Genomic DNA, 14,286 nt, shown 5'->3' on the forward strand with positions numbered 1-14,286 from the left:
CCCAGGAACCAGGTGACATCCCGGGAACCAGGTAACATCCTGAGTACCAGGTAATATCCCGGGACCCAGGCGACATCCCAGGACCCAGGTGACGTCCCGGTGCCCCCCAGCAGGCCTTACCTGCCAATGACCTCGATGTTGGAGATGGCATAGAAGTACTTGTAGAGGTTCTCCCGCTGCACGTAGGTGCCCCCCAGCGCGGGGCGCAGCAGCCGCATGCGCAGGTCCGTGAGGGTGAAGAACTCCTTGAGGCCCTTGGCGCTCTCCAGCCGCGTGTAGAGGTTGCCCATGTTGCGCAGGTCGGGGCCAGCGAAGATGGCCAGGCGGTCCCGCACCTCGAAGCGCACGTGCTTCTCCTTCTGAGAGCCGGCCCAGCGCGAGTACTCCTCGGTGCACAGCACGCGGTGGGCGCCCGAGGACGACAGGTCGCGGGCGCGCCGCGCCACCATGCCGAAGGCCTCCATGCAGTCCTCCGCGTAGAACTGGTAGGGCTGCCACGTGCGCCCGTTGTCCAGGGACTTCTCCAGGACCATGACCGTGGGCCGGCCGTACTCGAAGGTCACCACCACGTCGTCCGTCAGCTCCACGCTCTTGTTCCACGAGAGGGTGATGTTGGCTTCCAGGGGGCTCGGGTAGCGGCTCCACGTGACGCTCTGCCAGTACGTGGCCAGGCCCTCCTCCTCCTTGTCGAACATGAGCCGGGGCGGGTGGGCCAGGTCCGGGTTGGAGGCGTCACACTCGTTGCTGCACAGGTAGGGGTTCTCCTGCGGGAGGAGGAGAGGGAAGGGTGGGCGCGGTCAGCTGGGGGGCGGGGCCGGGGCGGGGCCCGGGAGACTCCGCCCGGCCCGCCCCGACTGCGCGCCCGCCTGGGCACCTGCCCGGAAGTGGCGGAGCCCGTGCTCTGGGGCCTGGGCACCGGGAACCTCCGCTGGGCTGCTGATTTGTACCCATTTCCCCAAAGCACATAGAGGCATGCAAGTCTATGGCTTCCCAAGAAAACGCACACTTGCCCCTACTCCAAATACAGACAATCAAGAAGGGCGGGTGTTAGTCACCTGCTCCCAAGGCCCCCATGGTTCCTCGTGGCCTGCAGGTAAAGTCCCGCCTCTTTAATGCGACTCTTTAGTACTCTCCTTCCACCATACCTCCAGCCACTGTTCTCCTGGGGCCCGGCCCACAGAGCACTCCTGCCCTCCACACCCAGCTTGTCTGCGCCTCTGAGCCTTCGCAGACCATATTCCCCCTCCTCCATGTGCCCTTCCACTCTCTGTCTGCCTTGAAAATTCCTACTCACATTCTTAACTCTTTAAACATCTCCTACACCAAGACGCCTTTCTGACCCTTTAAACCAATAGCATTATAGCAACAGGAATGAGGTGGGAGAGGAAGTCGGAGTCTCTGCCCGCGATGTCTATCAGTTACAGACCTCCTCGTGTCACTTCTCCCGATCACAGAATGCGAGTATTAGCTCCGCGCTCCGGATGGAGGAACCCGGGCTCGGGAAGGTGGGGGCCCTGGCCCAAGGCACCCACCAAGCGCGGGGAGCCACGCCTCGGCCTCTGCTGCAGAGCACGGCAGTCACGCCCGCCTCTGCCCCATGGCCCGTGTGCCCACCTCACGCGTAGTCTGGGCGCGCTGGGAGGATGCTGAGTGTCTACGGCCTCCTCTCACGGGGGTGCATCGTTGTGGCGAGTCGTTCCAGGGCCTTGGCACAGGCCTGGCGGGCTCAGTGGGGGATGCTGGCTGCAGAAGGCAGAGCACAGCCCCCACTCGCACTCTCTCCCCCCACCCTGCCCCAAGAAGGCTGGCAGCCCACTCCCAGGCCCAGCGGGCACCCACCGTGGCTCCCCTCCATGGCGGTTCAGATCCATTCCCCGTGTCTGTCCACTGCATGAACTCACCCGGAGGCCTGGAAATGTCACCAGTGCCTGGTTGCCCGGGTTGGAGCACGGGAATTCTAGGGCAATGAAGCGATTCTGTGTGACACGGTTATGGTGGAGGCAGGACGCTGTGCTTTGGTCCAAACCCACCGAGCTGACAACACTGAGAGGGACCCCTGATGTAACTCTGGGCTCTGGTTCACAGTGACTATCGATGTTGCTCATCAGCTGTAACACATGTACCAAGCCAGTGCAAATGTGAATAGCAGAGGGAAGTGTTCATGGGGAGGCAAGGCAGCATTGGGAACTCCCGCCCCTGTGGGCTCAATTTTCTGTAAGCCTAAAACTGCTCTAAAACATAGTCTACTAAAAAAAAAAAAAAAGCTGTCACGAAGAATCACAGCGCCCAGACCACTCACATCCCTTTGTGATGAATATTTCAGGTCTCTGGTTTGCTCAGAGACAAAACAGCTTGGATCTGAGTTAAAGTCTCTCACTCCAGAATGAGCCACTCTGCTCCCACAGGGGAGTGGGCGCGTTGCCTCCTGGGCGGCTGAGCTGATGCCCCCGCGGGCATTACCATGGTGGCCTCCGGCCGTGGTGGCTGATACCCTTTGTGAAGGACACGTTCCCAGCCTGCCCAGGGGTCCTCGGTGCGCAGGCTGGCCCAGGGTTTTACTGAGGCAGGTTCCACAAAGCCCTCCTCGACCAAAATAGCTCTGTCCTTGGTCCCCTATGGTGCCACCCCCCACCAAACCTGGCCCAGGCCTGCTGATTCTCAGGACCCGCAAACCTCGGGTTGGGAGGGGTTGACCGCTGAGTCCAACCCCTCGTTCAGCAGATGGGGAAACTGCTGGAGGCCCGGGACTAGGCAGGACTGGCCCAGGCCTCCTTGACAGTGGGTGGTGTTTGAGGATGAACCTGTTCCTGTCCCGGACAACCTCGGGGCTGTCCTGAAACTCTAGTGTCCTCACATGCAACGTGGCAGGGAGAGGGTCTGACTCAGCTTGTGGGTCCCAGCTTCCTCCAGCTCCAGCGGAGTGACCCTGTGCCATCACCCCGAATGGGAAGGGCCTGAGAGGCCCCTGGGGATGGCTCAATGGCCTGCAGAGGCCAGGCCTGGTGATTAGAGGAAGCAAGCCTGCCCGTGGGGTGGGGGACAGCGTCTGCCCCAGTCCCTCTGCCGACAGCCCCAAAGGGCACTCAGTCCAGAGGCGGAATCAGCTCCAGTCATGGTCATGCCATTTGGGATGGAAATGTGCGAGAGCTCACACAGGGACACTGGGGGCAGGAGGACACAGTTTGCCCCTAGGCTGGCATCCCCACCCACCACCCAGCAATCTCCCCCTTCTCACCCCCCAGGTCCCCTTCCAATCCCCCAGCACCTTGTTAGGGACTAAATTGTGTCTCCCTCAAAATTCGTATGTTGAAGCCCTAAACCTCAGGATGTGGGAATGTGACTGGTTGGAGAGAGGGCCTTTAAAGGGCGATTAAGTTAAAATGAGGCCCTCAGGGTGGGGCCTGACCCAACATGACTGGGGTCCTTGTAAAGAGAGGAAATCTGGATCCACAGAGAGACACCAGAGGCGAGTGCACCCAGCGGGAAACCATTGTGAAGAAGCAGGAGGAGGGCGGCCATCTGCCAGCCCCGGGGAGGGGGCCTCAGAGGAAACCAGACTCACCTTGGTCTTCAAGGGTCAAGCAAACTTGGATCTTAGACTTCTAGCCTCCAGAGCCATGAACAAATAGATTTCTGTTGTTTATGCCACCTGGGCCCTAGCAAACGAATACATGCCTCATCCCAAAGCTGGGGGCGAGGGGAAGGTCAGGGTAGGAGGACGGGTTCAGAGGGGCAGGACTGAATTGCAAGTTTTTGATGATTTCCCCAGAAGCTCTGTCTGGAGCGTTCCTCCTCCAGCCTGGTTCCGAAGACACGGGTACTAGACAACATGCTTCTTTGCCCACCTGGATAACTCCTATCAATCCAGCACCGAAGGCTGTGCCTTTTCCCTGGCTGCCTCATCCTCTCTCACCTCTGAGCTTGTGTTCCTGCAGCCACTCTCTCTCCTCAGCATTTTCAGAGCCCTCCCCCATGCACCTCCTCCAGGAAGCCCTCCTTGCCTGACTCAACATTTAAACCCAGTTCCTTTGTCATCCGTCATGTGACATCAGTGTGCTTATCTGGGACAATGTGGTAAAACCTCTGTATAGGGCCTGGACCTCAGTAGCCACTCACCAAATTATAGTTATGACTGTCATCATATTAATTAGTTATTAATATAATGACAATTGGATTACTATTAATAAATCTCATGTTGAATGCTGATATTATTCCTGCCAACCCCTGACTTTTGTGAATCACCCACACCTCACCTTTCCCCGGTCCTTCTTCATTCCCCTGCCCTACCTTCCCTCACCCTGCCTAGCCTCTTGGTGGTCCCCACCACAGGACGAGGGATCCTGCACAACTGTGCTGGCCTGTCTGTCACCACCAAGACTGACATGGCCAGCTCTGTCAGGGGACGGGGGCTCCAGCCCGGCTGCCGAAACCACGCTGCCATAACCTGCAGGGCCCACTGGCCCCCCCCGCCCCCCTGGCCCGGGAAGCAGATGGTCAGAAACTAATGAATCAGCCTGTGTATTTACCAGCCCCGCGCCTGCTGCTGAGCGGGCTTAATCAACAGCGAGCACGATAAATAAATCCCAAGGCATCGCCAGCACAATTCTCTTCCTCTCGCTCCTATTTCTCTTCCTCCCTTCCACCGCCCTCCCGCCCCAAGATCTTGGAATTCCATTTAACCATTTCGGGGGTGTGGGGTGTGTCTCCTGTTGAAGGCGCTGTCCACGCTGAACCAGCGGTCCTTCCCAAACACCATTTGCTCTCGCCCTCGCTTTCCTTCTGTTCTCCCCTGGCGAAGGTTCCCGAGGAGGAGCCTGGGGTTGGGAGCCCATTTTACCCCACGTCCCCCTCCCCCAGTGCTGTGCCTCAATCTGACAGCTCATGACGGCAGGTGTGAGGGAGGGGCCGGGCTGGAGGGCCGGCGTCTGCCCGCCTTCTTGGTCTGCACATTTCCACCCGTCTCTATGAGATCAGACTAATACTCAAACACAATCCAAACAATACCTGGTGCCTAATACCTGGCCATTTCCACCCGTCTCTATGAGATCAGACTAATACTCAAACACAATCCAAACAATACCTGGTGCCTAATACCTGGCCTAAAACCAGAAAGTTGGAGTTTCAGGACAGCCACCTTTAACTTTTTAGGATGATACCGAAGCCAACATTTGATATTATCATCGAAAGCAGTAATTACTTTTTAGACATTTCATGAATATTCCCCAAAAAGTAAATAAATAAAAATCATACCCCTGATTAAAAGGTTTGAAACTTTCTCCAAAGAAAAATGTAACACACAGCATTTTCCATGCAAACTCTGGGGATTCGTGGGGTCCTGTCTCCCCAGTTAGGAAACCGGCTTTGGGGTCTGAAAGTCCTGGGTTTAATCTCAGCTCTATCCCTTGAGGCTGTGTGACCTCGAGAATGTTGCTTTACCTCTCTGAATATGTAGTCTCTCATCCAACATCATGTGAAATAATGTGTACGAAATACCTAGAAAACATCTCCAAATGGTAGCAGTAATTATTAAACAGCAGCTTCAAATACACTAGCTCAGGGGCTCTTCCAGCAACCTTCGATGGGAAGAAGGAAGGCTGAGGCCAACCAGCTCATTAACGGTAAAACCAGAACTTCACATAAGACACGGACCGCCTTGGGGACTGCGGGCTCAGACGTGCATAATGATCATGCCATTCATTGCGTGTGAACCGTGTGCCAGGGCTGGGCTGGGCACTTCGCACCCATTCCGAATGGCATCCTCCCAGCAACCCCGGGGTGCCCAGTGCTACAGACCGAGAAACCGAGTACATGCCAGCCCCCCACGTCACTTCCTCTGAACACAGAGGGGCCGAGCCTAGGAAATCTTGGGGAAACCGAGCCCGTCCTGTCTGTGCCTCTCCTATCTCTGCACACACACCAAGGCAAGTCACCTGAAAGATTAGGTTGTGGGGCTGATGGGGAGGGGTGAAGGCAGGGGTGCAGGGCAAGGGGAAGGCAGACAGCTAGGACAAGAGCACCAGAGAATGGGGTGGGAACAGACAGACCCACAGAGACACTGAGCAGGAGTCGCCTGGAAAGAACTATTCTATGGAGAAACCATTTCGTACCACGAATTTCAAGCCTTTCAATGGTCTCTTGAATGCTTTTGTTCTTATGTTATTTTCTGTGCAAAGGGTACAGCTGGGAGTCAGAGGCCAGGCTGTAAACAGTGTAGACAAGCTTCAGGCAAAAAATATAATCGAGTGGGAAAGTCGACTCTTAGCAGGGACGCAGGAAACCGAGCCCAGGGGAAGGCAGGTTGTTCGGACCTCTGGGCCCCTACCAAGGACCCTGTGCAGGGGCAGCCCCCGGAGCCATAACCAAGTCTCGAGAAGAGGAAAAAACAGCCCGTGCCAACCAGCCTTGCATTCTAATCTGTGTAGAGATGAGATTTCAGTCGCTGGACTCCGATGGGGCGGGGTTTGGGAATATGGCCAGAACACCGTGGGAAGGGCTCTGTGATCTGTAGCTGGACGAGTGGGGACAGCCCTTCCCCCAGGCTCCGCCCCAGCCACACACGAGTCTCTCCACTTCCCCAGGTTGAGTCTCAACTTCTCCACTGGAGGGGAAGCGCCATGAGGGCAGCGGCCTCATCCTCCTCCTTCCTCACGGCAGCCAAGGCCCTGGCACTCCTCGGGGATCCTTGGGAAACTTGGTGGAGAGGATGGAATCCAGCGAGGGGTGAGCAGCCTGACTCCTCGGGGCCTTCCTGAGGATTACAGCAGGTGCCGCATGGCAAGCACCTTGTGCAGCCCCAGCTCACCAATGATGGATGGAGGGACAGCATCTGGGCTGTCACCAGCCCCGCGGTTCGAGCCCGCAGCAAGGTCCACACCCTGCACGTGCCCTGGCCTGGAAGATGGGGTCTTTCAACTTACACTCTATAAATGAGGAAAGGCTGAGCAATGTCTCAAGGTCAGGCTGCTTCCCAGTGGCCGAGGTGGGACAAGAAGCCAAGGGAGTTGGGCTCGGAGACAAGTCAGGAAACTGTGCCCTTCACCCAAAAGGGAAGGACACCGCCGCCCCCAGACCTGGGCCGCTCCCTCGAGATTCAGGTTCCACCGGGAGGCAGACAGCCCATCGCTCTTCCACCCAGGCGTGTGGGCAGGCCCAGGGAACAGTTTAGCAGCTGACAGATTTTTTTGAACCTGTCTGCTGAGTTGCCAACTGAACTGTCTCATGCTCAACCCATCAACCTCAGCGCGGCTGGAGGCATCTGCCTGTAGCAGGAGGCCAAGGGGAGCCCTAGGGAGGGGTGGTGAGGGGCGCCAAGAGGGAGGGACGTGGGGCAGGGGGTTCCGAGGGTCAGGCCAGGCAACACCAGCTCCCTCTTGCAGAACAGCACTTAGGGAGGAGCAAATGTGGGGGAAGCCAATGGGCAGCTGAGCTAGCCCCACCCTCCACCTTGCATGATGCTTCTAGAACTCTGGGGGAAACTCTTACACACCTGGGGCAGGTGTGTAAGTCAATAATAACTTCCCTGACCCACGGAGCTGGGATTTAGGAGACTGTTCTTAACCCCATGTATGACCTTGGGTGGGGCCTTGCCCTATCTGTGCCTTAGTTTCCCCATTCATGAAATGATTGAGCTCTGACACTGACCTCCCCAGGTCCACGTTCCTCAGTCCCCCACACCATTTGGCATCCCCAACTCTACTCCAGGGAGAAAGCCGGGGTGTCAGGGGAATTCTCCCTAACAAATTATTTCCTATTTATTGGTAAGAGAAGTTGCAACGGGCATAAATTATTAACAAAGCAGAAACGAGATTCTGTTGGGAACAGATTTTAATTCTAGCTGCCCTGCCGGTCTCTAACCATCCCACCACCCCCCTACGACTCCCCCCCGTCCCCCTCCCTCCCTGTCCTCTCCTCCGGTGATTCCACTGACCCCTGTCCCTGTTGCTGTCCCCTCTTTAACTCCCTCCACCTGCAAGCTACTCTCCCTTTCCCTTTCGGGTTTCTGTTTGAGCTGAAGCCTGGACCGCAGCAAGGTCATCCGTCCCTGCTCGTGAATCAGTGGAAACCAACCCCCCTGCAATGGCATTTCAGGGCTGAAGCTGCAGCTGGCCAGGGAGGCTTCTCGTGTTGGGGTGGGTTTTTTGTTGTTGTTGTTGTTGTTGTTGTTGTTGTTGTTGTTTTGGTTTTTTGTTAGAGCTGTTTCTTCCCAGCCCAGCCACTACTTATAGGTAAGGCCAGGGGCCTGGACAAGGGACCTTCCCTGGACTCATCCATTCTGACAATGAGCATCCGGAGGCCACAGCAAGAGCCACCACTCCCCACCGGCTCACCCCCAGACCTTGACTCTGAACCAGCCACAGTGGGCATCTCCTGGGCAAAAGTCCACCTCAGACCCTTCGACCCTGTCCTGGCTTCGGGTCTTCAGCTGCCCAGAGCACCTCTCCACTGCCCCAGTTCCCCAAATTGTTTGGGAGGAAAGGGAGGCCTTTCACTTCAACCCTGCCCACAATTTACCTCCTTCCAGAACCTTCCGTGACTGGGGCTGGACTCTAGGCCAGCAGGGACCAGGTCTTGCCCACCCTTGCCCCATACCTTCAATGACTGTTTGCACGAAGTGGAATTTGCTAAACATTCCCACCCCCAGCAACTGGATCCCCTGAGAGTGTTCGCAAGGGGCACTTTCTCGCTGGCCTCACTCAATCTTCCTGCCCTGGTGCGGCTCAGAGAGGGTAAGCGATCTGCCCAGCACCACCCAGCCAGGACTGTGTGGTTAACTGACTCCTGAGAGATGTGGGAGCAGCCTCCAGCAGGGATGCCAGCTCCGCAGTCCTGTACCCCACCTCTGGCTTCCCCTCCAGACACAGCCAGTAAAACTTTCTGCCAACCCGAGGCTGTCAGGCTGCCCTGGAGGACTGTCCAGGAGAGGATCAGCTGGGAAGCCACGGTCAGAGGGGCAGGGCTGCAAATGCCAAACGCTGCCCTCCAGGATCGCAGACCCAGAAGGGCCAGTTTCCTCCCTCAGCTGAACAGCCAGAGGGGATGGGCGGCGTCTTGGCAGAGCTCTGGTTGGCTACGCAAGAGTTCGTCTCTACAGGAACTTAACATTTTATAGTAGTCTCCCCACTTTATGCACAAGGGATACTTTCCAACGCCCCCAGGGGATGCCTGAAACCAAGTCCTATATATACCGTTTTTTTCCTATATGTACATACCTATGATAAAGTTTAATTGATAAATTAGGCACCGTAAGAAGTTAACGATGATGACTCATAAAATAGAACTATCATAGCCAAATACTGTAACGGAAGTGCCGTGAACGTGGTCTCCCTCTCTCCACCTACCTTCCTGTGCTACACTCACCCCTCGTGTGACGTGAGATAGTAAAATGCCCATGTGTTGGGATGGAGTGAGGGCGTGACATGGGCATGGGGCGAAGCCGTAGGCTGCTATTGACCTTCTCACGACATGCCAGGAGGATCATCTACTTCCAGACCTCCGCTGACTGTGGGTAACTGAAACCATGGGGGTGGGGGGGAACGGCTGCACTGTTTAAAAAAACATTAGAAAAAACGATACATTCTGTTTTGCCCTGGGCATGTGTGGATTCTTCCCACAGCCAGAATTCTAGGAATGTTTGAAGTGGGAAGTTCTATCCCAGCTGAAGAGAGCCTGGGCTGGTCTGTGTGGCCCACCCCCCAAGGGAGACTTCTGCACCCCAGCCCCTCACCTGGCAGCACATAACTGACCAGACACACGTAGGCGTCTGTCTCAGACAAGGAATGGCTCCCCTGGGCCATTTGCACACCCCAGTGACAGGGAACTCATTACCATAAACGGAAAGGCCAAACTAGACTGCTCTCTCCCTAGAAAGTTTGGCAATATATTTTGGCTCACGCTCCACGTATTTTCTTTGCTCCAGGCCCCCTTTCTTTTACGTGTTGGTCCTGTTTCCTCTGGTTTTGCTGTAAACATTTTCTAATTGATTTGAAAAAGAACTGAGAGAAGCCAGATTCGCCCAAGCTCTCCTCCTCCCCCATGTCAGGAGCTCAAACCTTTCCCCACCAGGGCCAGCGGAAGGCTCAGCCGCTCCTCCTCGCCCCCTCCTGCGCACAGATGAAACCTGTTCAGCCTAGGACTGCCTGCCTGGCAACTGCCGGGCTGCTCTCTGCTCTCCCCTCCGGCGTACCCCACTCCCCACCCGCGGCCCGCCACCCAAACAGCCCGACACTTGCATTTAATACCTCTTTAAAAAGTAAAGAAAAGTAGGGCGCCTGGGTGGCTCAGTTGGTTAAGGGACTGCCTTCAGGTCATGGTCCCAGGGTCCTGGGATCGAGTCCCACATCGGGCTCCCTGCTCTGCGGGAAGCCTGCTTCTCCCTCTCCCACTCCCCCTGCTTGTGTTCCCTCTCTCACTGTGTCTCTCTCCGTCAAATAAATAAATAAAATCTTTAAAAAAAAAATAAAGAAAAGTAAAGAAGGGGGATGGGAGAACGAAAGAAAGAAGGAGAGAGAGAAAGGGGGAGAGAGAGAGAGAGACTGGGCAGGGTGGGGGCAGGGTGCAGGGAGGAAGAAAAGCTGCATCCAGAGAAGCCCAGTAAAGTGCATTATTGATTCAGGACTCAGAAAATGCTTAGAGAGTAGGAAAAACGTTCTGCTCTTTAAAAGCTTGTGCAAAGCCTAAGCTAGACACATGCAGCCTTCCCAAAGAGGGCCTGCTCTGCTGACATGAATATTTTATCACGGAGGAAAAAAAAATTGGCATAGAGGATTTAAATGCTGGGGTGCGGGTGGAGGGCAGGGCGTCCAGTGGCCCCCTCCTCCTCTCAGCAGCCCTAGGCATCCCTGCTGAAGAGCAGAACAGTGGGGCCATGGTGGTCCCTAAAGAGGTCCGGGGCTGGGGGGAGGGCAGAGCACCCATTGAAAGGGGAGGGTCCAAGAGGAGTGAGGTTGAAGCCTGATCCTGCAGCCCCTCCCCTAACCTTTGCCCTGCCCGTCCCCCACCCCCCACTAGGTGCTCTTTATAAACCACCAGTAACACCTGCACTTTCAGCTCCCCTGCTGAGCCCCAGAGGCTGCCCCTTCTGAGAGATAAAGTCCAAACCCAAACTGCCCCCCACCTGCCCATGCCCCTCCCTGCCTTGTTTCTATTTTTCTTTCTTCAACTTCCACATTGAGTATTTTTATTGGCACCAGGCATTGAGATCCTGATTTTTCCTGCTAAATATCATTTTCTCTATCCATGACAATCCTGTGAGCTAAGGCACAACTCCGAATCTTGTTTTTCCGATGATGAACGGGGGCAAGGATAGTTAGGCAACGCGGCCAACGTCACTTTGGTGAGCAAAAGGCAGAACTGGGGTTAGAAGCTGCAAATTAGGTGCTCGGTGGGCAGCCTAGCATGCTATCCTGCCTCTCCTTATATCAGCATTCCCTGGTTTAGGGGCAATGGAAGGGATTTTCACACCATAGATGTCTTTACAAACTATTTTATGATCCCATTGAAGTCATTTTCCTGCCTTGTTAGATGTCTCGAGTCTGCTTCCTCTCTTGATGCCCCTGCCCTGCCTGGGGCTTTCAGGATGGGGCAGCCCCCATCTGGAGCTCCTCCCCTCCACCCACCTCATGCAATGTCTGCTTGGCCATCTGTTCCTGACCACTGCCACCTCACCCTCCCGCCCCAGAGATGAGCACTCAGTCAGTTTTCCTTAGCAACTTCTGGGGTTAATGTGTGCTCCCCAAAGGTGGAGCTGGGTACCTGCAAGGAGCTTAATTAAGGTTTGCAGAGTGACTCCCCCTCCTCGGCAGGTCCCCTGTCTGGGTCCCCCAAACTCGGTAGGAAGCCTTGGGAGTGCACACAGCACCCAGACGGATGGGGACGCATGGCGACGGTCTGTGCCAACAGCCACAAGCCGAGATGGTCAAGGGTTTCTCCCTTCTGGTCTCCAAGGAGTTAAGAAGTGGTGGGGCAGAGGAGAGAGGAAGGACTCCTGGGCCTTCTCCACCTGGACACAGCTGGGCATACCCCTGGACAGGTGCACCACTCTGCAGGAATCCTTTGGTGGGGGTGGGAGTGGCAGGGCTGAGCCCGCAAGGTTTCATTCATCTACTTATTCACTTCTTCATCCACTGTTTCTGAAGGTCCTCTGTGTGCAAAGTAGTTGTGGGGAAGCAGCATCAGACCTGGCTGCTCATCAGAATTCCTGGAAGGGGAGGGTATGCAAATATTCCCCGGCCCTAAGGCCAGAGATTCTGCTCCGGATTGAAAGCAAACCAGCCAACCAACCAAACCTGGCTGCAGGGACTCAGATGCCCGGCCAGGTTCGGGAGCCTGGTACAGTTGATCCAAAGAAGGGCACCGATTCTATGACATGAGCCCCGCTATCACCATCACCCCCACAGGTGAGGAGGGACCTGAGGCCCCCAGAGGCCAGGCACTAACTTAAGGTCACACTTCCGGTCACCCGGGCACTTTGACCCCTTACGAGAGCATTGAGCCCTCTGCGGTGACCCCAGAAAAGCCACCCATGGCTTGGTCCCCACAAATGGCCCAGATGACAAGCCTGGATGGGAACTGGCTGCGATGGTCAGGAAGCCTTCCTCGGGGAGGTGGGATTTCAGAAGGGCAGGCCGGCAAGATGGGTGGGCGAGGTATGGACAGATTTAGGAGGATTTAACTGGGCTGTGAGAGGAGTGCCCTACGCAACGAGGCCAAATGAAGGCCAGACTGGTTGTGCAGAATTTGCACAGGGAGAGATGCAGGGAGAGATGAGTTAATGCAGTTGGCAGGGCAGGGGCCTGGTGGGGAGCGTGGGGGATAAGGGCAAAGGGGCGGCCTGGAGCCAGCAGCCGTCTTGACATTTAGCAGCTGCTGGAAGGCCCTGACTCTGGCCAGCCAGCCTTCCTCCAGGAAGATGGGTTAAGAACCTGGGAACAGGGGCGCCTGGGTGGCTCAGTTGGTTAAGCGACTGCCTTCGGCTCAGGTCATGATCCTGGAGTCCTGGGATCGAGTCCCGCATCGGGCTCCCTGCTCGGCGGGGAGTCTGCTTCTCCCTCTGACCCTCCCCCCTCTCATGCTCTCTCTCTCTATCTCATTCTCTCTCTCAAATAAATAAATAAAATCAAAAAAAAAAAAAAAGAACCTGGGAACAAAGGGTGAGGGACACGGAGGGGAGAGTTGGCACCCCTCGGCCCCCCCCCACACACACCCAAGGCTGGAGCAAGGACGGCATGCCTGTGGCTCAGGTACGAGGACCGGTTCTGAGAACAAACTCTCTCCCCTCTGGCCTTTGAATTTAAAAGATGGCAAGACACTTCAGGCTGGAAGGGATCCAGTGCAGTCCTAGGAAAGGCTGCAATGGTGGTTCTCACACTCAGCTGGGCCCGGGAGCACCTGGGGAGCTTGGCTGAGCCCCAGTGCCCAGGCGCGCCCCAGAGACGGTGTGGTGGCCGGCGGGGCAGGGAACGCAGTTTCTACCTTGCAGCCTGCTGAGAGCCGGGGCCCTGGCAGACCCCCGAGTCTGCACAGCTCCTGGCCCCTGCCTTTTCCACTCCCCGATTCCCAGCTGCCCACCTGGGTTCAGAGCCTTCCAGAAGGTCGCCCAGGGGTGAGGAGATAGGACGGATGGAGGAGACAGGCACAAAGTCGGAACCCCCTTCTCCGATGTGGAAGTACCGCTTACAGTGGTTCTCAGGTTAGCCTCGTCTGGGGGCACCCCGGACCGGCTGCATCACACCCTCGGGGTAGGTCCCGGCTCTCAGGCCGGTTCAGCTGCCCAGGAGGTTCCAGTGTGCAGCCAAGGTTGGGGCCAGTGTCCCGAGGACCCTGCCGTGGGACAATTCTGCATCTGGGAGTGGCACCTGGCCCCCCCACCCCTCCTTCCTACCCCTCCCCTCTCTGTGCCTGTCCCCCAGGCTGAGAGGCTGCCAGACATTTGGGGAACCCGGGTGGGAAGGGGCGGGCTGCCCGTGCCAGGCAGACAGGCCCGGTGGAAGGCAGCCGCCACGCTCCCCCTCCCCACAGCTCCCTCCCCCCTCTATTTTTAGGTCCATTACTGTCCATTGTTGGGTGTATTTCTTTTCCCACTCCTTCCCCAGAAAAACTGCTCGGCTTCCTCCAGGCAAAGCCATCTCGCCTTCCCCAGAGCTGGTGCGTGGGAGCGTCCCCGCTGCCAAATAGACATGATATAAGTGAATTATCAAATAAGTGGATTAGCAGACTCCGCCATGTCTCAAAGGGGGGGAGCTGGTAACCGCCACCATCACTCACTGCTCCCCAGCCCTCCTTCCTCGG

At 56.5% G+C, this 14,286-nt stretch overlaps 1 protein-coding gene across 1 annotated transcript in view; it reads right to left on the reverse strand.

Annotated features, from left to right (window-relative positions):
* The window catches only part of NTNG2 (netrin G2), a 65,116-nt gene that overhangs the window by 34,003 nt on the left and 16,827 nt on the right, over positions 1-14,286 (reverse strand). Inside the window, exon 4 of the mRNA XM_035016576.1 lies at positions 121-764. Within this exon, the coding sequence (XP_034872467.1) occupies positions 121-764 (644 nt within the window). The remainder of the gene's footprint in view (positions 1-120; positions 765-14,286) is intronic.

The sequence above is a fragment of the Mirounga leonina genome, unplaced genomic scaffold (genome assembly GCF_011800145.1).
Source record: "Mirounga leonina isolate KUSES-001 unplaced genomic scaffold, KU_Mleo_1.0 Mir_170, whole genome shotgun sequence".
NCBI classification, from domain to species: domain Eukaryota; kingdom Metazoa; phylum Chordata; class Mammalia; order Carnivora; family Phocidae; genus Mirounga; species Mirounga leonina.